The 23,978-nt window shown below is 39.2% G+C and overlaps 1 protein-coding gene across 1 annotated transcript in view; it reads right to left on the bottom strand.

The window, feature by feature from the left end:
• Cad87A (cadherin 87A) overlaps window positions 1–23,978 on the bottom strand; it is a 627,410-nt gene that overhangs the window by 517,059 nt on the left and 86,373 nt on the right. Inside the window, exon 2 of the mRNA XM_071599425.1 lies at window positions 14,462–14,628. Within this exon, the coding sequence (XP_071455526.1) occupies window positions 14,462–14,555 (94 nt within the window). The 5' untranslated portion in view covers window positions 14,556–14,628. The remainder of the gene's footprint in view (window positions 1–14,461; window positions 14,629–23,978) is intronic.

Here is a 23,978-nt window from a genome sequence, read left to right as displayed (position 1 = left end):
TAAAAAATACAATTATAACAATTCAATACCCACCGAGTGTATGGTACCATGTATATCTGCACACGCTTTCGCCATTTAGAAAAAAAAAAGGTTTCGAAATATCTGCTTCGAAAACCTTCCTCCTGTCCTCTCCGGAATATTAATTCAATTACGACCAATTTTTCACTACTTCAAATTTTTTGGTCCAAATTTTCGATGATTACGTCGGACCATTCAACATTTCCGAAGCCCAACTGCACTGTAGGGAAATCTCTTAATGGATTCATTACGGATTTAAAAGGTGAATGAAATACACTCATCTGTTAGCAGCGATGGAAATAAACGTCGAATATCAGTCGTTAAAATGCGTTAATTTCAGCGAACGAAATTAATTCGAGGATTCAATGACCGCCAAGCATGGAACTGCAAAATATGAAAGTTTTTCCGAACTTCATCGTTTCATAATTTTTTTATACACGTTCAGGGTCCCTGCAGGGGTTTTTCGTCAGGGGAAAGAGAAACATAACCTTCTCTCTCTCTCTCTCCCCTCCCCCTCCCCCTTGGGAGAGATAAAGAAATGATGAAACAATTGCGCCTGGCGAGTGTCAAATTTTTATCGTTATGGTGGGTAGCCATGACGACACGCGTGAATGCAAATCAATCAAGTCCGCGGATTTCACGCGATTAATTGTGCGCAATCGCCGGTGATTTCAACTGAACCGCAGAGAAATTATCATACTCATGCTCCACTCACGCGAAAACGGAAATGCAGTAGGCAGAATCAGATGTGAGAGAAAAAAATCGGTAGCCAGTGCTTATTGGTGGAATCGAAATTTTACGTTTGTACGAGAGACAAAGTAGCGATTATCGATTTCTACTACAAGTCTGGTCGGTGTTGGCTTCGCCAGGGATATAGCTCTTGACCGCTTCGGTGAGTTTAATGATAGAAGAGCTAGCCATTCGTATGCCCATATCGGATACAGCGACGTAGACATAAACTCAAAGAGATCAATCAGCATGTATTATCAGATAGGCGAGTTTTTTTTCTTCGTCTGGATTATATATGAAATTTTCTATAGGCTTATTTGGTAACCGAACGTTTAAGATATGTTTTGGATGGACACAACTAGTAATCCATATATATATATATATATATAGATATATATATATATATATATATATATATATATATATATATATATATATATATATATATGTATATATATATATATAAATTTCTTAATCTCGAATGATAACACACATCCTGAAAACTCACACCACAACACACCTTTCTTCAATTCAGTATAGTTCCTTCCTCCCTTAATTCCGAACAGAACGCTTTCCCTATTCCTATCCTTACCTTGTACAAGTAACTTCCATCCCTCCACCACAGTCTTCAACATTCCAATGCCACTCAAAAACGCCTTTCTTTTCTACCTTGGATCTCTATCAACAGTCATCTATACTTCTACCCTATGCCCATTACTCCTTTGTTGGTTTTCTTCTCTGTCCGTTTTTCCTTTTCCAACCAAATGGGGTTCGAGATGGTGCGGGGGCTAACATACTGGCTTCCCACCTGGAGGGCGCGAGTTCAAATCCCGGCGGTGTTGAATATTTTTCAGAGGTATCTCGATCCCTACTTGAGGTGCTTTGTTTGTGGAGGGCACTTTGAGTGAGTACACCGTCCGTCGGATGGGACGTTAAACTGCGGACCCCTTGGCGCCTTTCGTAAAGAGTAGGCTAATGCCGACGCCGGGTTTCTCTCCACCCTTCATTCTTTCCTGTCCATCCCCTATGGTGCAAATAACCTTAGCTGTCGGTCGCCTCCCCTAAAAACTACTGCTACTCCAACCTTATCCACACCCCTGACTCAAAAGCCACCAATCTACGTCCATCGTCTAGCTTCAATGATTTATATACGCTGATTAAATGTATCCATCATAACAATGCCGGTTATCAATCCAAGGATCGTACCGCGGCATCTTCAATCTACATCCTGTTCTCTGCCAATCGCTTATTTCCCTATTGCTTCATGCACTCACAGCTTCCATTACCTGCAACTGGAAGTCTTTCCTCTCGCATTCCTCTGCAATTATTTCCCCATATGTTTCCCTCACTAATGTCCAAAACGACTAAAAAATACAGATTGTCTTTTCTTAATAGCCTTACTCATTATCCCTGTTGTCAATGCACTCCTTCTTGTGAAAGCAAATAAATCAATTATGCCCTTGAACATGCCTTCAAAGCAGAAGGATCAACATTCCAATTTACAGTTATGTGGCGTGTTTCCAGAGCAATAAATGCGAAGCATCGGAAAATAGCTAACCCGCGATGACAGATGGTCGAATGGGCTATATGGGGCGTATCGCTCATTTGTCAACGGCAAGGAGATCTTTCAAGTTTTTCTATCACATTAGCGACCCCATGAAAACAGAATAAAACTTATTTTTATTTCTTTCAGCCCGGCGGATAGGAGGAAGGAATAAGCTGTGGCAAATAAATGAATTTAACGTTGGAATTAAGTTCAAATAGGTCAAAGCGGTGGATAAATGAGAGTGAATGCGAATGATTATCGATGAGAATTAATCTCTTTTCGTGAGATATTATGACTTATTTGGTTGAATACGAGAGGTTGAGCTTCAGAGATCAGATGCTGGTAATCTCGAAGGTTCAGACATCACCAGATGAATATATACGTGTGTTTGTGAATATATATATATATATATTAATATATATATATATATATATATATATATATATATATATATATGATGTAGTCGAAGTTACACGGAAGTGTTGAATAACAAACTTCGACAGCAACAAACAATATAAGAACACATAAAAAGATCACTCACACGTCATTTCTTGATCATTTCGACGGAATTCAGCTCCGTCTTCATCGGAAGAAATAGAAGTAAATGACAGAATAATGATCGAATAGAATGATGATAATTGATTCTAATATGCAACCACGTCCACATATGCACATATGCACATACGCGCACCTAACTATAAGTCCTTTTTTTTCGAATAGAGGCATTACTTTTGATTATTTTCATGCTTTTTATATATATTCTACATCATCAATAAAGGTTGTGATGCCATTGGGTTTTTCATTATTTAAATGTGAATTTAAAAAATGCGCAAAAAAGCTGGGGATCAGGGAAACAAAAATAAAATATAAAAGAATGTATGGTTCGTTAAACACGGAAGAGGGCACACTCCAATCAATTTTTATACGTTTCGTCGGTCATGTGGCCATCGCCAATAGCAAAGCAATCTAATATGTAAGTGATACAGATTCCTATCTTTTATGGTCACTCTTAAATATAAAAATAATTAATTTTAACATTTTTATTCGCTATGCATTACACTTTCTGCCATGGTGATAAGTCCGCAAAGGATAGCGCAGAGGGTTTTCGCTGTGATTGCCAAACGGGATAGGATTTGATGGAGATTAGAAAGGCGAAATCCTATGCATACATAAAGCCAACGTAGAAAAACTGCTATTGGTGCACCGTGTTCACGGACTCGGAAATGACGACATGATCCAATAGGAGAAAATTACGAAATCGAAAAAATTCCCAACGGAACGTGATAACAAGAACGAACTTTTCCCCGTACACGAAAGGTAGTTAAAATTAATTTTTAACCGAAATGAAGTCAATTCATCCCGTTGGGTCTTGAACAAACAGCGATCCCTCTTGGGTTTTCATCTCTTCGGATATGTCTGAATAACACTTTGATTAGTCTACCTCAACTCTTTCACGAGGGAATATACTACGGGGATTATCATGTGAAACTCTTGCGCAAGGTGGGATTCAAATCGGTGACCTATTGGAAAAACATGCGATACGCCACCATAAATATTATACCGGTCAGCGATGATGTGCCCTTCAGAATGATCGCAATTAAAACTGAAGTTCACACGCACTAAAATTTGAAATTATGGTGGTTGTGTATTCATTGCATCGGTGGTGAATTTTACTATTTCTCTTGTTTCCAGTGGGATACCAAAGTAGTTGGATGACGCGAAACGTACTCTCGAGGCGCAATAATGAGTTATACGTATATAACCCATTCGAACGAATCTCAAATCACAACGTACGTGGAACGGTTCTAATTATAATGCTGAATCATCCGCTTTTATGTAATTTTCGATGGCATTATCTAATTATAAACTTTTAAAAAGAGGATTTAATTGATAACTGGAACATTTGGTTAAGGATAATAAGAAATTAATAGTGAAAAGTTTAACATGCAGCGTGGTTTTGTTGGGCACGGAAACGTGATCGTTTAAACAAAATGTTTGGCGTAAAAGATTGGAGACTTTTGATAAGTGTTTGCAGGGAGAAGGATGCAAAAGTTGAAGTGGATAAAAAGGAAAACAAACGAGCAAATGCCAGTCATGGTGAGGGATGAGAGGAGATCGTTTGGAGAAATTCAAACTAGGCAGGAGTAAGGTGAATGCAGAATATTTGGATTGGCTATGGGGAAGTTGAACTCTGTTCTATTGAGGGAAAATCACAGTCATGCATATACATGTATGTGTATACGTTTGCCATTAATGCAAATGCGTGTTCGGGAATTTATGACGGTGAAATAGTTATGCAAAGTGTATTTGAATGTAGAAAAAAGATGATTTTTTAAAGATATTTATTGGGCATGTTTTGTGGACCTGAAGGCCAACTTTGAAGTTCCTTTGTTAGTCGTAGAATCATTGTCCAAGTTTGTATGCATTCATAAATACATATATATATATATATATATATATATATATATATATATATATATATATATATATATATATATATATGCATGCACCCATATATTCATACATATTTATAGAAATATATTTATATATATATATATTAATTGCGGCAATACTAACAAATCGATATTCGCAGCGTACACACATGTCTCTCCGTCTCTTTTTCCGGACTGCGCCCCCGAAGCACTCACTCGATCGCCCGCCACTCGCTTCAATGTTTCCCCCGGTGCGAGAATATCTTTTTTTTCATTAAGTGCAACGGCGCACAATCGTCCACCCATTGTATCCCCGGGATTCTTCTTTTTTTTTTACATCGCCAAGCTTTGAATTCAGAGAGGAAGCATATGGTCCACGATTCCGGTAGGATGGAGGCGTCCCTCTCCGCAGACCCTAACGTGTGTGTCTCCCCTTCCCCCCCATACATCCTTCCCCTCTCGCTCCACCACAGGATAAAAGCGCTTTCTCTCTCCCCCTTCCTCTTTCACCCATCCCCTTCCCCTATTCCGCGCAAACTAACCCCTTTCTCCTGCCTCAGGCAATCTCATTTCCACCCCGTCCCCCAATTCCCTTCTCGCTGTCTCGTACCCTTTCTACCCAACCCCATCCCCCCCACCCATTTCACTCCGTCCGATCTAACGAAACCCTAGCAGAAGTTTCCTTGTTCACGAAATTCCGATTCACTCTACACATCACGTAACTTCGTCTTGGATGTTTATTTAGTCGCACGGAGAAAATGACATTGTTAGCGTGATGTGAATCATTCGGCAATGATCAAATGGAGCAATAGACAATTCCTCATGCATTTAATTGGAAGTTATGCATCGCGCAAATATTTGCTCTCTACTCCAACAATACTTTCACTTACCTCGGAACTAATATCTTAAGTCCCTTCTACAAACTCTGAGATCCTCGGTTAAAACTCAGAAATTTATACTGAACTAGTTGTCGCGGTGAGTATTAGGTGGGGTGACCGAATATATGAATTCATTTTCATTATTAGGAACAGGAGGGCAATTCGGTTGGGGTGACATGCTCAGAGGATAAAGGAATGGTGAAGAGAAACCCGGCGTCGGCAATAGTCTACTTAAATGGTGAATGGCGCCCAAGGGTCACACAGTTAAACGTCCTATCCGACGGATGGCATACTTCGCTTGAACTGTTCTGTCCATATAGCACACACGCAGGTATGTGTCTGAAAAATTCTACCACCTCCGGGAATCGAACCTGGGTTCTTAAGGCAAAAATACTTAAAATATAGCATTACATCATCTCCTACTGTAAAAAGCAATGAATTACTACTTATTTATATTTTAATTTTTGTATATACAATTTTAATAAATTTTTAATATTTATTTATTTTATTTTTTATCTTTTTTATTATCTTTCAGGGTTTTCGAAGTTTTTTGACACTCTTTGTGGGTGTTTTCCTGCGTGAAGTTTTAATAGGGTTTTCATATCTGAACTCCTTAGGTTTTTCCTACTAAGTTGCACCTCGTGCTTATTTCTTTTATCATATATATATATATGACTTTATTATATATTTCTTTTATCATATATATATATGACTTTACCCTTATTTTCTTTTTTTCTATCGCTTTATATTTCCTCTTATTATTATCAATGTTTTTATGTATTTGACGAAGGGTGAAATAAAAGAAGGGACCTTATGGTCTCAATTTCGCCCGAATGAAGACGTTTACCTAACTCTCTATTATTCCTATCGAAGAAAGTTTTTCTGAATTCTTGACCAAATAGTAAGTTTCAAAGCGTTCAAACCAAAGCGTGCATTTTAAGGGACACAAAGTAATCCTTACCTCAGTTGTTATGTCATGAAATGTATTTATTGAGGAGGACAGGGAGGCACTGAGGTTCTAAGAATATTAGTATATGTAGAACCTTAAGCCCATAGGAAGGCTCAATTGTAAATAATTTTCAATTAATTGATACATAATAAATGTGTTTTACTTCTTCGTTTACTGAGTATTAGGATTTTTTCGGATTATATCATAGTTCAGTGCAAAGAACCTTGGCCCATACACAGACTATTAAGCCCATATTTTCGTTAGTATCTTTTTCAACAAATAGTGCATGAGCACTTATTTAATATTATTAAATGGAAATTCAATTATTTTTTTGGTAAATTTCCATTTATGGTTTCTAAATATAATGAAAACGAACAAAAATTTTACTATCTATAAGGTGCACCCACCCGTGAAAAATTAATTCGTCACCAAACAATCGGCGGGAGATTAGCTACACGGTATTTATGGACCAAAATTCGATACAGTTGGTTGCTGTTGGTACTTAAAGAGTCATGCGATGATCGAAAAGTAAAGGGTTGTCCTAAAACGATTCTCAATTGTGCATGAATTCGAACGTAAACAGAACGCTCAAATGACAAATACGCATTTACCGTGACATAGAAAAACGAAGCTCGAGTGGTTTTACGTGAATGGTATCCGACATGCTATGCGCAAGAAATAATTACGACACATTTAGGCGAAATAGGTATGATTTTACGAAATGCTGAAATTTGAATTCTGAATTCAGGATATTTAAAATCGTATCTTATGAAAAGCGGAAATATAAATTGACAAACGAGTTGTATTCCATAATTTTCATCGATGAGAACAGGAAAACACCATATTCATTTTCTATCCAATTCTTTCAATTCAACTACCAATCACAGATAAAAAAGGACGGTTCATAAGAGACTATATGCCGATTGTTGCAGAGGACTCAGCATTATTTTTCCACCAACAAATGGCGCCGCCGAAAACACGTCGCAAAAATACAAAATAAATCAAAATGGGGTTTAAAGCGTGGAAAAGGATTCATTCGAGATATATCATCAAATTCACATCCATATTGAACAATCCGATTTCACAGACGAAAGTAAGAACGTGTCAAACGGCTTAAAGTGATCAGGAAGTTCTCTCGGGTTTCCCACCGGGTCAGCGTGGTGTGCACCGACGTTTCGACGGCTAACTCTGCCATCGTCTTCAGGGTGAAGTGCAGAGCAATGAATTCGCCAAGTATTTATACCCTGTCGTAGGGTCAGGTGTCCTCCGATTGGTCCGATGTGTTCCCAAGTGCCGAGCCGCCCCGGTGACGTCTCGTACTTTCAATTTTTCTCAGCACAGGTCTCCACGTGCTGCTGATCTGGAAGCCAGTGTCCCTGTTGAAGGTATTCTGTCCTTCCAGTCGGATTTCCACGGCTTCCTTCGCCACTCGGTCCCAGTAGCCGTTCGTGTGACAAAGTCTTTTGGTGCTCCCCCAGTCAATCCGATGACCATGCGTGATGCTGTGTTCGGCGACTGCAGACTTCTCAGGGTAATGGAGTCTGATGCATCGCTCATGCTCCGTTAGTCGCTTTTCAATTGTGCGGCCAGTCTCCCCGATGTATACCTGGCCGCACTCACACGGGATCCGGTATACCCCCGGCGCCTTCAAACCCCGTTCGTCTTTTGCCGTGCCAAGGAAGTTCTTCAATTTTCCTTGTGGCTTGTGGATGGTTTCCACTTTATGTTTCCTTAGTATCCTGGAGATCTTATGGGATACCGTGGAAACAAAGGGGATGCTGACCCTGGCAACGGGTTTTTCTCTTTCCTCTCTCTGACGGTCGTTTCTGGTGAAGGCCCTTTTAAGGGCCAAATTGACCTCCCGGCTTGTGTATCCATTCTGAAGGAAAGTATTTTTCAGGTGATGAACTTCTGCCTCCAAACCTTCCTGGTCTGACACGCATTTTGCCCGGTGGATGAGCGTTGACATAACCCCTCGTTTTTGGGCAGGGTGATGGTGGCTTTTCCCGTTCAAATAGAGATTGGTGTGGGTAGGCTTCCTATACACCTTGTGGCCTAAGCTCCCGTCCGCTTTCCTTTCAATTAGGATATCCAGGAAGGGCAGCCGACCGTTGCTCTCAATCTCCATGGTGAACTGGATGCTGGGATGAATGCTATTCATGTGGCCAAGGAAGTTGGTGATGGTGTCCGGTCCGTGCGGCCATATGATGAAGGTATCGTCCACATACCTGAAGAAATGCCTCGGTTTTAGTGGGGCCGTTCTAAGTGCCCTCTCCTCGAACTCCTCCATGTAGAAATTGGCAATCGCCGGAGACAATGGAGAGCCCATGGGGACGCCTTCCACTTGCTCGTAAAACTTCTTTTGGTATTGAAAATACGTCAGAGAGAGGAAAGAGAAAAACCCGTTGCCAGGGTCAGCATCCCCTTTGTTTCCACGGTATCCCATAAGATCTCCAGGATACTAAGGAAACATAAAGTGGAAACCATCCACAAGCCACAAGGAAAATTGAAGAACTTCCTTGGCACGGCAAAAGACGAACGGGGTTTGAAGGCGCCGGGGGTATACCGGATCCCGTGTGAGTGCGGCCAGGTATACATCGGGGAGACTGGCCGCACAATTGAAAAGCGACTAACGGAGCATGAGCGATGCATCAGACTCCATTACCCTGAGAAGTCTGCAGTCGCCGAACACAGCATCACGCATGGTCATCGGATTGACTGGGGGAGCACCAAAAGACTTTGTCACACGAACGGCTACTGGGACCGAGTGGCGAAGGAAGCCGTGGAAATCCGACTGGAAGGACAGAATACCTTCAACAGGGACACTGGCTTCCAGATCAGCAGCACGTGGAGACCTGTGCTGAGAAAAATTGAAAGTACGAGACGTCACCGGGGCGGCTCGGCACTTGGGAACACATCGGACCAATCGGAGGACACCTGACCCTACGACAGGGTATAAATACTTGGCGAATTCATTGCTCTGCACTTCACCCTGAAGACGATGGCAGAGTTAGCCGTCGAAACGTCGGTGCACACCACGCTGACCCGGTGGGAAACCCGAGAGAACTTCCTGAATACAATACGCCGGGAAAAACTGAGATCCTTCACGGCTTAAAGTGAATAAAAAAAGACCGCCATGCCTTTATTTTCCCGTTTACAACAACACTCCGTTCAATCCTGACGACCTAGAACAATTAGCCGGGGATTTTTTTTTTAAATCACCGCCTACATTCGGAGGGCTTTCGTTTTTAGAGCAGTCTGCAGTCTCAACTCCGTTGGTAGGGAAGTGTTACGGCGTTCTCAGATACGTTCGAATTCGTTATTTCTCACTTCCCCAACGGAAAAACTTCCTTTCTCTTTCATTCCGAGTTCCAACCCCCCACCCCCACTTCACACCTCTCTCTCTCCCTTTGCTCCTCCTTTGTTTTCACGTATTTCCACCCCTTTTCCCTTCACTCACGCATCCCAAAACCCTATCCAACTTTCCTAGGAAAAAAACAACCCTTTCTGCCTTTACTTTTTGCCTCAAATGGGTCGTCGTCCCAAAAAACCACTTCCGTCTGACTATCCTCCCCTTCACTCACTCTCCTTCCTCCATTGCTTCGCGTTCCATTTCTCTTTCGAATTCCCTCCTCCCAATTACCTTCCCTTTCTCCACCTTCCCGAGTGCGAGATTCTGATAATCCGCCGGATGATTCCTTTTTGCGTTCCGTCGTCACCCGCCCCCTTTTTCACCCATCCCCCAGAAACCCTCGCGCTTTTCCGCGCACTGATCTACCGTGAGAGGATAAGGAAGAACAGGGTGTCACTGTTGAAACCGAGTAGTGAGTTGTAAATTACAGATGCCAAAGCTACTTTGGATTCTTTTATCTTCTTTATTATTTGTGCGTCTGGATTCTCTTTTTTCTGCTCATCCTTGTTTCCTCATCCTAATCTTGCGTTCTTCGGCGAACAGCACTCAAATGCCATCTCTTGGCTGACACATATATTATTCGGCATTGGGTTACGTAAGTCCCTACCAAATCTACAGTCAATCAAACTTCAGTCGTCTCCGGTAGAAGGTATCACCTCGTATAAAGTATGTAGATATAAAGAATGAGTTCTTGTTTCATGTACGGTATCTGAGGATATTTTGTTTCACGTAAGATTATGAACTTAGGAGCACAGTAGTGATATGTATTCCAAAGGGTCTATCGAAAACCTACCTTAAGATGGTCGGGTACCAGTAAATAATAAATAACAGTAATGATAAATTAAAAAATAATTTCTGGAAAATTTAAAATGATTCCCACACCATCCGTCCTTCAGAAAGAGCCTTTTTACCACATTCCTTTCTACTTTAGAGAAAGAAAAGAACGAGAGGGGTACTTTTGGTGACAATGCGATAGAAAAACAAAATTTAGAGACGATTTTCACAAGGTCTTTTTAGAATGCAAATATGACCTTTCTCAACTCAATGCTCATCTAAGATTACCAAAGCACAAGAAATTCATGTGACCTTTTGAGGTCACGTACACGAAGATTACCTTTCGAAGCGTTGACAGAGGCCCTGGGGTGAAATCAATGTTTTTTATCTTTAAGAAAATATTTTTTAAATTCCAAAGAAACTGCGGGAGATGCCGCAACAGTAACTTTTACACTCTGAGATATACTTTACCTTTACTTTTTACTTTTACTCTTTACTTTGCACTTTACTTTTACTTTTTCTTTACTTCTTTTACGCTTTTTTACACTCTGAAATTGTTGCATTTAAATGCACATTAGCGGATGACTCCGTAAAAGTTACTGTTGCGGCATCTCCCGCAGTTTCTTTGGAATTTCTCAAAGTATAAACACCATATGTGCTTAAAAGTTGGCTTTAACCTCGTGGACTGTGGCGCGCGTCGCGTACGACTACGAATGCCTGTGACATTGTATTGTACGGTATTTCGTCACAACACCTTGTTCCTTTAAAAGCCCCAAAAAATTTCAGAGTTTAAGAGGACGCCTCGGTAGCTTAAGTGGCTAAAGCACTCGACCGGATATTGAGGGATCTGGGTTCGAATCCCAGTCAAGGCGAATGATTTTTACACTCTGAAATTGTTGCATTTACAGTATTTTTTTTAAATCGATGAGCAAGGAAATTGTCTAAATCTCGAAGGAGTTCTATAGTCTCCATTTCTAAAACAATAGTTTTGTTGAGCCATAATCTATTGAGGTCATGTGTCCGTATCTCATTCATTATAATCGACAAGTTATAAACTTTGGGACAGCAAAGAAAGAGAGTTGGAACGAATCTGATGTTCTTTCCACGGTCAGCCACAAATATGAGTCATTTTCCTCGTATGGTTGGTTCCCGTAGGACTTGGTATTTTTATATTCTCCTTTTTGTGATTGTAATACTCAAAATTCTCGCGACTAAAACATGGTTGAAACGTGTAAATAATAAGCTTGTAGGAACAACTATCTTCTATTAACATAAATTGGTTTTTAATTTTTCAATTACAGTTTAAAATTAAATAAGCCGTGTGACATTTAAAAATGTATGTGATTGTTGATAGCAGCCAAAACACTGTTGACAAAGAATTAATAGCCTCTCTCCGTCTCTAAATTAATTTAATAATTAATATTAATTTGGCAAGTAGTAAAAGTAATTAAGTAAATTAAAACGTCTAGAATTATCTCATTTTCATTTGATTTTCGTGAGACCAGAAAAATTAACTTACTTCATTACGGTGGATATCCGAGAAATTTTTGCGATTTTCCTCGAAACAACAAAATTATAAACCATGGAAATGAATTAATAGGATAATATTTTCTCAACTAAATAAACAGTTCTGGCAGTATAATTAATTTCAAATATGAATGATTGTGTTCAACGCGTGGAGAGTTTTGGTGGGCTATACAAATACATCATTAATGGATTACTTGCGCCAACATTCAGAATGGCACAGAGAGCCGATTTGAATAAAATATATGCGACATTACAATCTACTAGTCGGCTAGCATGTAATAAAATTACCATTAAATATTTACTTCTCTTAATCTCTCAATCTACAACTACAACGATCCTTAGTATCGTACGTAATAAAACCGACCGCACTATGAATCAGTGATAAAAAAATTTCGATTTCATAAAATTATTTTTAGTATTTGAGGGAGCGGCCTGAAAAAAGGTAATAATATGCAAGGAAACCATTAAAATTACAATCGTATACATTGATAAAGTTATCAATATCGCCGGATAGAACAAAAGTGTTCAAAATACTAGGAGTACTTTCACTGGAATACAACGACAGCAGATTCATCCATCACCTCTATTATAACTAGGCAAAAGCAATTAACAAAACAGAAATCAGATAATAGACAAAGAAATTAGATAATGACGAAACAACTCTTCAGCATTTTTAAAGTACATCTTGAAGAAGCAATAAAAGTTACACAAGAAATAGGTCTCAAAGGAGTCAAAGATACTCCCGTTCGCATATGACATCACAGTATTAGAAGAAAGGCGAGCGGACCTGCAAGAAACTTTGAATGCTATGGAACAAGTACTTTGGGAGTATAATACGAGCATTAACAAGAAGAAAAAGAAAAACTGCTTGGTGATGAAAGAGAGAAACTGAATACAGATATCACAATTCAAGGAGTGAAAATACAGCAAGTTGAACCCTTTGTCTAACTGGGCAGAAGTATAACTTGGGATGTAAGAAGTTTCACCGACATCAAACGAATAATAGCTCAAGCAAAGAAGGCCTCCACATAGAAGATGACACTACTATATTCAAGAAACCTGAGGTTGCAAACGAGAAATGTGGAGAAAAGCCAAGTGAATGCGACGAGAAGGGTACAGGGTATGGAGGATCAGTTAGAACTTGCCTAGTAGAACACTGATGACGAAGATAAATGGCACAATTGATCAGGATATCATTTTGATTCACACACAAATATTCGGATCAAATATCTAAGCAAGTCTGGATCCTGTTATCCACATTAAAATTATTTCGAGCAATTTAAATATCCAAATCATCCAGATTTGCTTAAAGTATTTCCCAGATATATCCAAGGCAACAAAACCAACACTTGCCAAGTTCCTGATAAACAGAAATTTCAAAATGGCTTCTTTCAGGAAAGGAATTTTCTAGCTTCTTTCAACCTAATGCGAATAATAAAAATATTTATTCATTAATTTACAGTTCATCCAATAGTTGTATCCATATGAATCAACTGAACTCACAAAGAAATTACGCAAATTTTAACAGGACAAGAGGAGTTTAGATCATACCTCAAGAAAATAGGTAATAAAAAAAGATAGGGACGTGTGAATGCATGATGGAGGACACGGCAATACACAAGTGTCCTTTATTGTCCAATTGATGCCGAGGAAAGACGCGAACTGGAAGCCATCCTTGGATATATACATAACGTCTAACAAATTAGGAAATATCTACACGAGGAACCGATTAGGAATATATTGGATAGATTTATCAACAAAAGATAAATTGGGAACGGAGAGAACGACGGAAAGGAAGGGCATTCAACTCCCATTTTGTAAAAAAATAACGAAATTGCATTGGGGGTTTAAAAATAAGGTGCCCCAAAAAAATTGAAACCATAAATTGCCCGATTCTAATCGAACAGGCCAAATTATTATTACTATTATCATTAGTTGTATCCATGGAGACGATGCCAACTATCATAGCTTCCATGGAAAAACATATTCCAAGATGATGCGTTTCAGGAACGGCGTTTTAAACTCGATGGTATCGCGCTTGACGACGTGGAAATTCATCTTGGGGCATACAGAATAAAAGTTATTTTTCCACACAAATTTAAAGTCGTCACTGAAATAAAAATGTTTGGAAAATACCTTATATTCTTTATTCCTTAATGACGTTCCATATGCAATTGTAAGAAAATACGTGCTTACCTTTTGCCAAAAACGTGAACACGAGAAGAACAGTCCAGGACACCGCGGGTTTCCTCCAGCTATTCCGGGAACACCGAGAATGTTGATCCTCCATTGCGATTGGTGAAAAAAACCACTCTCTCTCTATCTCAAACGAGTCAACAGACTGTCCAAGAGCCGTCCAAACACTGCATGGAAAATAAAAGAAAGATAAAGTGCGTGGTTAGTTTCAAAAATTCCGTGGGAAGGAGGTACATTCCTAGCATTAGTATTATTACACTATGAGACGACTGATGAAGTCATTTGTGCCATTAAGGATGGGTGGAGAATTCGTCAGAGGTAGTATATTCAGCATTTAATTGAGCTTGTCCAAGGGTAATTCATCAATGCTTGCTATTATTACTTAGGTATACCGTTTTAGAAAATCACGAACTATATAAATACCCCACAATTCCAAAAAGGGTAGTGGCAGGGGGCGCAAGCACCAGTTGGGAAGGGTAAGTGATAAAGGAGGATATAAGGGGGAGGAAGCAAAAAATATTCAGTAAAAACTCTCAAATAATGTGGAAATTTGTACACATGAAATACAGAAAACCTTTCTTTAATCCAACATAATTTCTCCTTCCCTTTAATCCGCTCGATATGCCTATCCTATTCATATCCATTCCTCATTTGCTTGACGTTCTTCCCTCTATACAGGGTGCTTTCTGAAAGTAATGAAATTATTTTGTTTAATTTATTAATTAAATAGATTAGCACAAACTCTTAATCTTCTTCAAAGTACTGTCCTTGGGCATCTACACATTTTTTGTACATTACAGTCTTCAACATCCCATTGCTAATAAAAGTATTTAGCATCCATTTTTCTCCTGCCGCCTTTGGATTTCTTTCAAAAATTCCTTCACCATGCCTAGCAATTCCTAGTATGCTTTCCATATCCTTCACCATTTCCATCCTTCTCTACGCCCACATCTAAAATGCCTCTAATCTACGCCTATGGACCTGCTTCCATGACCATGTTTCGGCGCCATACACAACCTGGCCATCAGGGTTTTAACGAGTCTTTTCTTAACATCCTTATACACCGTCTCTCCATCATCAATTCTCAGCATTCATTTACTCATATATTAGTAGAAATATTTAATCATACAGTGCAATTCAGCAGTTTGGGAGAACAATTGTTTGGGATAACCAAGTATGTTTTATATGACTAACTATCTTGGTTGGTCTCGGTCTGAAACAAAATAGTTTGCAGATGTTGTCATGTGAAAGCATGGTGTTATACCTCGGTAGGGTCGTTATTAAAATATAATGTATATAAAAATGCCTTAAAATATTTTTTTCTAAGTTTTTCAGAACATGTGAGGTATCTCAACTTGAGGACAGAACAACACTGAAGGAAGAGAAGGCATAGTCTATTGACACGTTCTGAATTCCACACGATTCTTCCTAAACATTTCCCTCTGAATACAGATACTGGTGCTCTCTCCCACATTTCCCCTTATACTCTTCCCCATACCTCACATCTAAACTCTCGACTCCTCCTACCAATATCAGCGTCTTCGCAAAACTTTCCATGGAATTGGGTAACAAATAACTTGCCGAAACCCAGTCCTCCGGCCCCACACCCCTGTTACCCTTCTCCAACGACCCCCTACCAAGAGTCTCTGGGGAGTGAATATTTCTCTCCTGCAGGGGTTCCCTTTTCATGCATCCTCCCGTGAATCTGCAAAAGGCTACATACATTTTTACAACTTTGCCCTTTGCGGAGAAAGTAATACTGCAAAATGTGGACGGTTGTAAAAAAAATAATATTAAAGACACGCCAGAGAAATGTAAATAATTTCTGATGACGTATTTTGAGCCATAATGTCAATTCTTCAGTTATTCCTACAAATTTAGACTGGAGATTCGTGATTTTATGGTGAAAATTCTCCGCGCAATATATGTCTAAGTGCCGAAAGTAAATTCCGAATGCTTGAACGGAAGTGTTACGGAGTGAAATATGAAAAGGCACGCTATACGAAGGCGGTTCAATAAGTACCCGTGTTAGAAATGAAGAAACTATTTTTTCAGAAAAAATTTTATTTTCAACATAGTCCACTTTTAGAAAAATACACTTCTCTCAACGTTCCGGACATTTTTTTAACCCCACCAAATAATAGGATTTGTCGAACTCTCCAAAATACGCCTCTGTCTCGGCGATAACTCCCTCGTTTGAGCTAAATTTTTCCCGCGAGCTATTTCTTCATCTTAGGGAATAAGATAAATTCGCAGGGAGCCAGATCGGGTGAATACGGGGGGTGCGGCAGCATTTCATAACGTAGTTCATGCAGTTTGGCGGCGACAACTCCGGATCACAGTCGGATCAGCTTGTTGTCCACCGTGAGCAATCGCGGCACTCATCGGGACGACAATTTTTTCATCGCCAACTTATCATGTAAAATATTAATTGCCGTTCCGGTCGACACACCTACGGCCTCTGCTACTGCGCGCACTTACGTTCATCGATCAGCGAGAATCATGGCGTGGACTTTTTGAATGATTTCCTCGGTAACCACGTCTGCTGGGCGTCCTCGTCGCTCCTCATCAAAAATAGATGTTCGCCCACGTTTAAATTCGTTGAACCAATATCTAACTGTGGTCATAGATGGAGAAGTGTCCCCATAAACAGCATCCAACTTAGCTTTTATCTCCTCGTATTTCTTTCCATCCAAAAACAAAAAGCGAATTACCGAACGATACTGCTCTTTTTCCATCTTAGCGAAAATCACGCAACACGTCTTACTCAAATGGCTGCCAAACCAAACTAGCCTTCAAATCAGTCTGAAATTCGTTTCACCGTTGTTTGATAGATGGTGGTACAAGATGATCACATAAACTTCCCTCAGGAACGCCCTTTGTCGTCAAACATGGGTACTTACTGAACTGCCCTCGTATTGACTGTATTTGACATTATTCTTGCAATTATTATTTTTAATATTGGTATTCTACCGTTCAAGGTGGGTTTTGGAGAGACGCAGACTATATGTACAATATCGTAATACGAACATTGACTTGCCCGTCTAAACGAAACATAACCAACTACATTAAACTATAATTCGATTCCGTATACTTTCTGCCGTACGACACGCCTATCCTATTTCCACCTGGGGATGGTGGCTAACATACAAGATTTCCACCGAGATGGCCCGGATTCGAATCCCGGAGGTGGCAGATATTTTTCAGTGGTATCCCGATCCCTACTTGAGATGCTTTGTGGAGAGCCTTTTGAGTGAGTACACCGTCCGTCTGATAGGACGTTAAGCTGCGGACCCTTGGCGCCTTTCGAGAAGAGTTGGCTAATGTCGACGCCGGGTTTCTCTCCACCCTTCATCCTTTCCTGTCCATCCCCTATGCCGCAAACGGCCTTAGCTGTCGGTCGCCTCCCAATAAACTACTACTACTACTACTCGAAATCAGGTGTATTCCACTTACGCGTGTGTAGCAAACTTTTAAAATACTTTGCCGTTATCCCTCGTGTTACTCTGTCCTCTTCGAATAGCTTCTTCGTCCCTCCCCCGAATTGTCAAATGGTGTCTCGCTATGACCCCTCTAACAGGGGTCGGATCCGTTGAGTTCTATCATCTTGTTATGGCGAAACATTGCTGTCGACCCAGCGTAAACAGATATATGGGGCTAAAACAAGTTTTGAAATACCGCACAAGAACTTTCACACCTGCTAAACCATGCTGCTGTCATTGGCGACGCCATTCAGGGAGGTTATCGTCACGTGCACACCGGGAGTGATTTACGCGGTGAGGTTGCTACGCTACGAGGAGCAGTGTGGAAATTCATCTACAACCAAAAGAAGAGTAAGATCCTTTCATTCAAGGAGATCTATAATAGGACAATAAATTATAATATTATGCTTATTTTTAATAATGACATGACACTGCTTAAGAAAGGTCTCGTGCCTAAAATTATAAAATATATTTTGTTAAACTTTTGTTGATCCAACATTTCAATAATATTCTACTGTATAAAGTAGAATTTAGATGGTGCAAATATTAATCACTCCAACATTTCTTAGTTCCCTCTAATAAGACACAACCTAATACCCAACCCTACCTTGTATTCTTTTTCAATTTTGATTACTTCCTTCATCCCTTCATTACGCCTAAACGTTTCTAACTCCTCCTCCTTTCTCGCTTGACTAATATCCCCCCTTCCATCACAGCCTTCATTCAATTTCAATTTCAGCCTTCAGCCAACATTCAATCCACAATTAAAATTCTCTGTATCGATCTTGCCGGCCTCCTGAGCAGTCCTTAACAACAATCCTCTCTCCTACTCCAGAACTTCCTCGTTTGTTTTCTTTGCAAAAAATTAAACTTTTTACTTTAGTATCCACACACACTTTGCAAAAGCCACCAATCACTAGGAAAAAAAAAATTCTCCCAAAACTGAATTCTGATAACGCTAACTCGACTAAAACTGGTGAATCAAAACCGCACGCGCCGACATATTATTTTCGGGGCATAACATTTTCGACTCATTCTTGGCTCAAGAATAGTACGCAACGCGCGCTTCCCTCCCTTTTAATAAATTGTTGGAACGGAAGGACGTAAATTTTACTCTCTTGTCGGAAGATAAGAGGGCGGAAAAACTGAATATTTTCCGGACTCTATGGCGAAGGGAATTAAAGAGGAGAGATATAATTCATTAATAACTTTATACGGCTACAGATAATAAATTTGTTTAAAATATATTTTCAATATACGCATAGTAAATGTAGCCATCTCAAGTATTCAATTTCTAAGAAATATAACAAATATTATTTCAGACTTGATAGGTTTTACATAAGCGTTTTCTATAGAAATATTTTTAAGGAAATAAAAAGTAGCATGCAACATAGCCATGCTTAATAGTATACCTAGCATAATGCTATATCTATATCATACCCTACGAATCGTCAAAAAAGTGAAAGACAGATGGCGTTAGGTCAACAGCCATCATCGTAATTGAACATTATTAGTGTAAGGTTTCATTTTATTGTCCTGAATTAAAAAATGTTGTAAGTGAAAACTAATAATGTTGTCAGAAACATAATTCATTAGATATCACGTTCTATAAGGCAGTGAATTCTTCTTGGAGTCTCGTAGTTATCCCGTCTACCAGAGAAATTATAATTATTATTATTACTAATGATAGATTACAACGTTAGGTAGATTTTCAAAGGGCACGTTGACTAACCGGTGATTACTTTTAAAAGGTTTGCTCTACACCAAAAAAGTGAACCTTTACAACACAATAATCTAATAAACTCTTCTTCAGGCGGTTTTTTACACCTCTGTGAAGGTAAAAAAGGTTGGGATAGAGATTTGTGCGGTAACTTTCGGGAAAAGTTTCATTTTTTGCGTTGGAATTCATTTCCTTTTCCTCACCTCAGACACATTCAACATATTAAAAAACGATTACATTCACACGGGAGTAATTCCCAAATAGATTTATTATCGGTTATATATTTACTAACGAAATTAATCCTATTATCATGGACCGTGTTCGGGAATGTATCACACACAGTCACACTGTTTACCCCAAAGTGGTTTACGGGAAGTTTTTCCTTCGCCAGGGACCGGCACGGGAGACCGGGAACATCCCAATTATCACTAGGGAATTTGAAGTGAACAAAATACTCAATGGTCTGATGGTGTTTTTAAAGCCGAAAATGGAAGGGAATGAAGCCCTACAATCAAAAGAAAAACATAAATGGAAAATAAAAGGGTGAGGGAAAAAAAAGGTAAAAACTAAATAAACACAATGGCGTTAACCACACTAATTTCTATTGCCACCCATTTTTTACTTTCAAAGAGGTGTAAAAAACCTTTTACGGCTTAAAGAAATATTATATAATATAATCAGTCAAAAAAGAGATCGTAGGAAGTTCAATTTATCCTTTCCAACTCTGTGTGAGTTGATGTTTTAATAGCAGCACTATCGTGACGGATACAATCTTTTTAAAGAGTCTTGGCACGGCAAACTACTCTCCTCCTTAAGTTGTAACTAGTCTGAAATGAAATATCCTTTAACCCCATGTTAAACAATCTTTAGCACCGCATACTTTCTACTTCCATTAATTTGATCCAAAATGCCGATCTTTTACCTCCCTCTTCCTCGTTTTCCCAGGATCCTCCCTCCCTCTTATCACAATCTTCAAAATTCAATCGCCACTCAATTTATCCTCTTAATCAACCTTTATTGCCTTAACTGGATTTCTCTCAAAAACCTCTCTCCTTTCCAACTATGCCTAGAAATTAATTCGTTTTCCTTCCCAACCACTTCACATTTCCCATTCTTCGCCAATGAAATTTAACGGGTGAAAATTATTCTCTCTACGCCAAACTTAAAACTGCTAGTGAAGGCATTCATCTTGCTTCTGGTGACTCCCTACCCAAAATACGAGGCCACATTTTGGAATACGCGGTTAGTAACTAGGATCCTCGGATAAAAACGTCAATAATTTAATCAGAAAAGATTAAGAGAAAAAACAATAGATTTAAAAAAAACATTCTACGAAAAGAGATTTGAGGGTGCCGGTGTATACTGAAGGATTTCTTTGAAGCTCCTTAATAAAGGAATATAACAGGCAAAACTTCAGAAAGGTAATGGCTCCTGTATTTTCTTGCCTAATCGAGGCAATTACTTCGGCATCAAATTATATGGGTCGACCATTGGGATAACACAAGAGAGGGATACATACCGTCACCAGACAGGTTCAATCATTCGCCCTTCATTTGAATGACACGAAATCATAACAACATCAAGCCAAACTCCCAGAATTTATTAACTTTGAAACGAAAATTCAATGATTAATTCAAACTTATTATTTTATTTAAAAATGTACAGAGGCTTGTACAATGAGTGTACGCGCAAGTGAAAAAATTTTGTGAAAAGTTCTTAAGAATAAGAAAGCGTAGTTTCACGACACTATTGGAAGAATTAGGATGGAAGTCACTAGTTGACCGTAGGTTTAAATACAGTTTAAATTTACAACGCAAATTTGAGGCAGTTTAGACATATTACAAGCACCGATTTACTTTGTTAGATCAGATCACCAACACATAATCAGGGAAATAGATAGTAGAACAGATAGTTAAAAAAATGTCGTTTTTTCCTCGTACTGTAAAAGATCAAAAAAGAGATGACAGTAATTGCATAGGAGATAATTCGAATTGGCAGTGTAAATATTGTGTCGATATACTGCATGTTAATTTTTTATTTAATAGACCCATCTTTTTAACAGTTCTACACGATGATATGAATATGCGAATCCTGATATTGAATATTGTTGCAATGCAATCACTTCCTTACGTGTATTTCACTTTTTTCGAGTGCACAATCAAACTAATAATTGTATGGAGGTGAAATGATTGGGTTTGAGGATTTAAGACTGGTGACCTAACACCCACCGCTACACGGCCTTGCACCGGTTTACAGGGTAATGTGTAGATTATATGAGTGTTTTGTCAATTAGCTAATACGTATGCAGTGAACGTATGCGTTAATATTTCTATACATGTGGCTGGTGGTGCCATAACAGCCCCCGCCACACACCCTTACGGTGGCTTGCGAAGTGCATGAATGCAGACGAAATTTTTTCCAACTTTTGGTTCAAAATACACCAAAAGTCTTCTCATATTCTCTCAGGGAAGAATTCCTCAAGGTAAGTCCTTTTTTTAAATATAAATCTAAACAGTAATAAGGTGTCAGAACGATTAATCACGCGTAAAAAAGAGTTTTTATCGTGAATACAAGAGTAAATGCTTCATCATAGTTTCTGCATTACTTAACGAGTGATGAAAAAGTATAGCCACAACTATTTTTGCGTATTTCGTAAACTATGACTACTTCATTAATATTTGAAACTTACCATAAAACTAATTCCGAACTATTTTCGAGATACCAACGCCTTCAAACAATGCCGTTTCGGCAATTTTTTTAAACAAAAATCCATTATTCACCCGGTAGTAGTATTTTTACTGTCATAAGAGAATGGATAAAATATTCGATTTTAGATTCTAATTTCTGTGAAAACTAAACATAAGTGACATTGTTTTATCATCGTCATATGACTAAATGCACCTAAAGTTAGATATTAAACAAATGTTATCACAATGACATTCACTTAAAGGTCGTTTTTAAGCACAGAGAGAGAGAGAGAGAGAGAGAGACAAAACATTCAGTAACTCACAGAGCGTTGGAATAAAATTGACCTAGATATGTAAAGGAGCAAAAACGTCCTCACGGTGCGCGAATATGAATTCGTGAAATCCTCTTTCCTATACAAATGAACATTTCAAGAGACAAATGCATCGTTTTGAACTGCTAGCACTGCTCCAGGACAGGGCGGAATAGCATACATAGGACCGTCTTGGGGATACGGGGAACAATAGCGGGGGTGGTGTACGTATGCGGCCCGCGGGAATAACGCTCGGTGGGATAGGATCAGACGCACAAATTGACCATCGAGAATGCATTGTCGCATGCAGCGGCGTCACCTCCCAACGGGACACCATCGACGCGATACGAGAAGGGGATTACCCCCGCGAGGATTTAGGGAAGAGCGGAGACAGCGATCGATTCGCTCAGTGAATGAAGAGATGCCGAAAACAATTAGCCGCACCACGCGAGGTTCCCTCCTGAGAGATCCTCGGATGAAATTCTTGAAAAAAAATCCAAAGCGGAAGGGCGGGACCCGTCTATCATCATACACGACGGACCGGGAATTTATTCAGATTAGTTTCAATGAATATGGTAATATATCCTGCCATGGAGTTTTTCCTCAACGCTTTGGAAGCAAATTAGGCACTCAAAAATAAATAATTAGTAAAATTTCATAGTAAAATACAGCAGTCGACCCGAAGGTCGGTGTGGTAGGTGATGGTAGAGTTCACCCAGTACTAAGACCGCCGGGGTGTGAAATTGACATATCAGTGTAGGGGGGCCAGTTCCTTTCCCTGTGCCGGTTATGGTTTCCCAGGAAGACCTGGTACCCGAAAAATGGCATTGCTTGGGTGGAACTGCAGGTGCCCAGAGTGCCTTGCCCGGGAATCGAACCCGGGACCCTCCAGTCAACAGTCCAACGCTCCCCCACATATAAATATATATGCATATATATATGTATATATATGTGTATATATATATATAATTATATATATACATTTGTATATGTATGTATATAGAATTATGTATATATGTATACATATATATTATATATACATATTAAGATATACACAGCAACCTTCGATTAAAAATACAGGACAACAAAGAATGACGTTTCGACGGCAAAACTGCCATCTTCAGAATACAAAAATGGTCTTGCCGTTGAAACGTCAGATAAACTCGTGAGTGACCTTTTTTGTTTTAACAAGTTTTTCATCAAAGTTTAAAAAAATATATTATATAAGTGTAATGAACAATGGAACGGAACTTGTCTTGGCCCGCTGTTTACATATATGACCTTTTCCTTATCTGAGCACATCGCTCGGAGACTCTT

The sequence above is a fragment of the Hetaerina americana genome, unplaced genomic scaffold, assembly GCF_022747635.1.
Source record: "Hetaerina americana unplaced genomic scaffold, ioHetAmer1.1.p SCAF_11, whole genome shotgun sequence".
NCBI lineage: Eukaryota > Metazoa > Arthropoda > Insecta > Odonata > Calopterygidae > Hetaerina > Hetaerina americana.
Note: the sequence above shows the minus strand (reverse complement) of the source record. Positions and strands in the feature narration are given on the sequence as shown.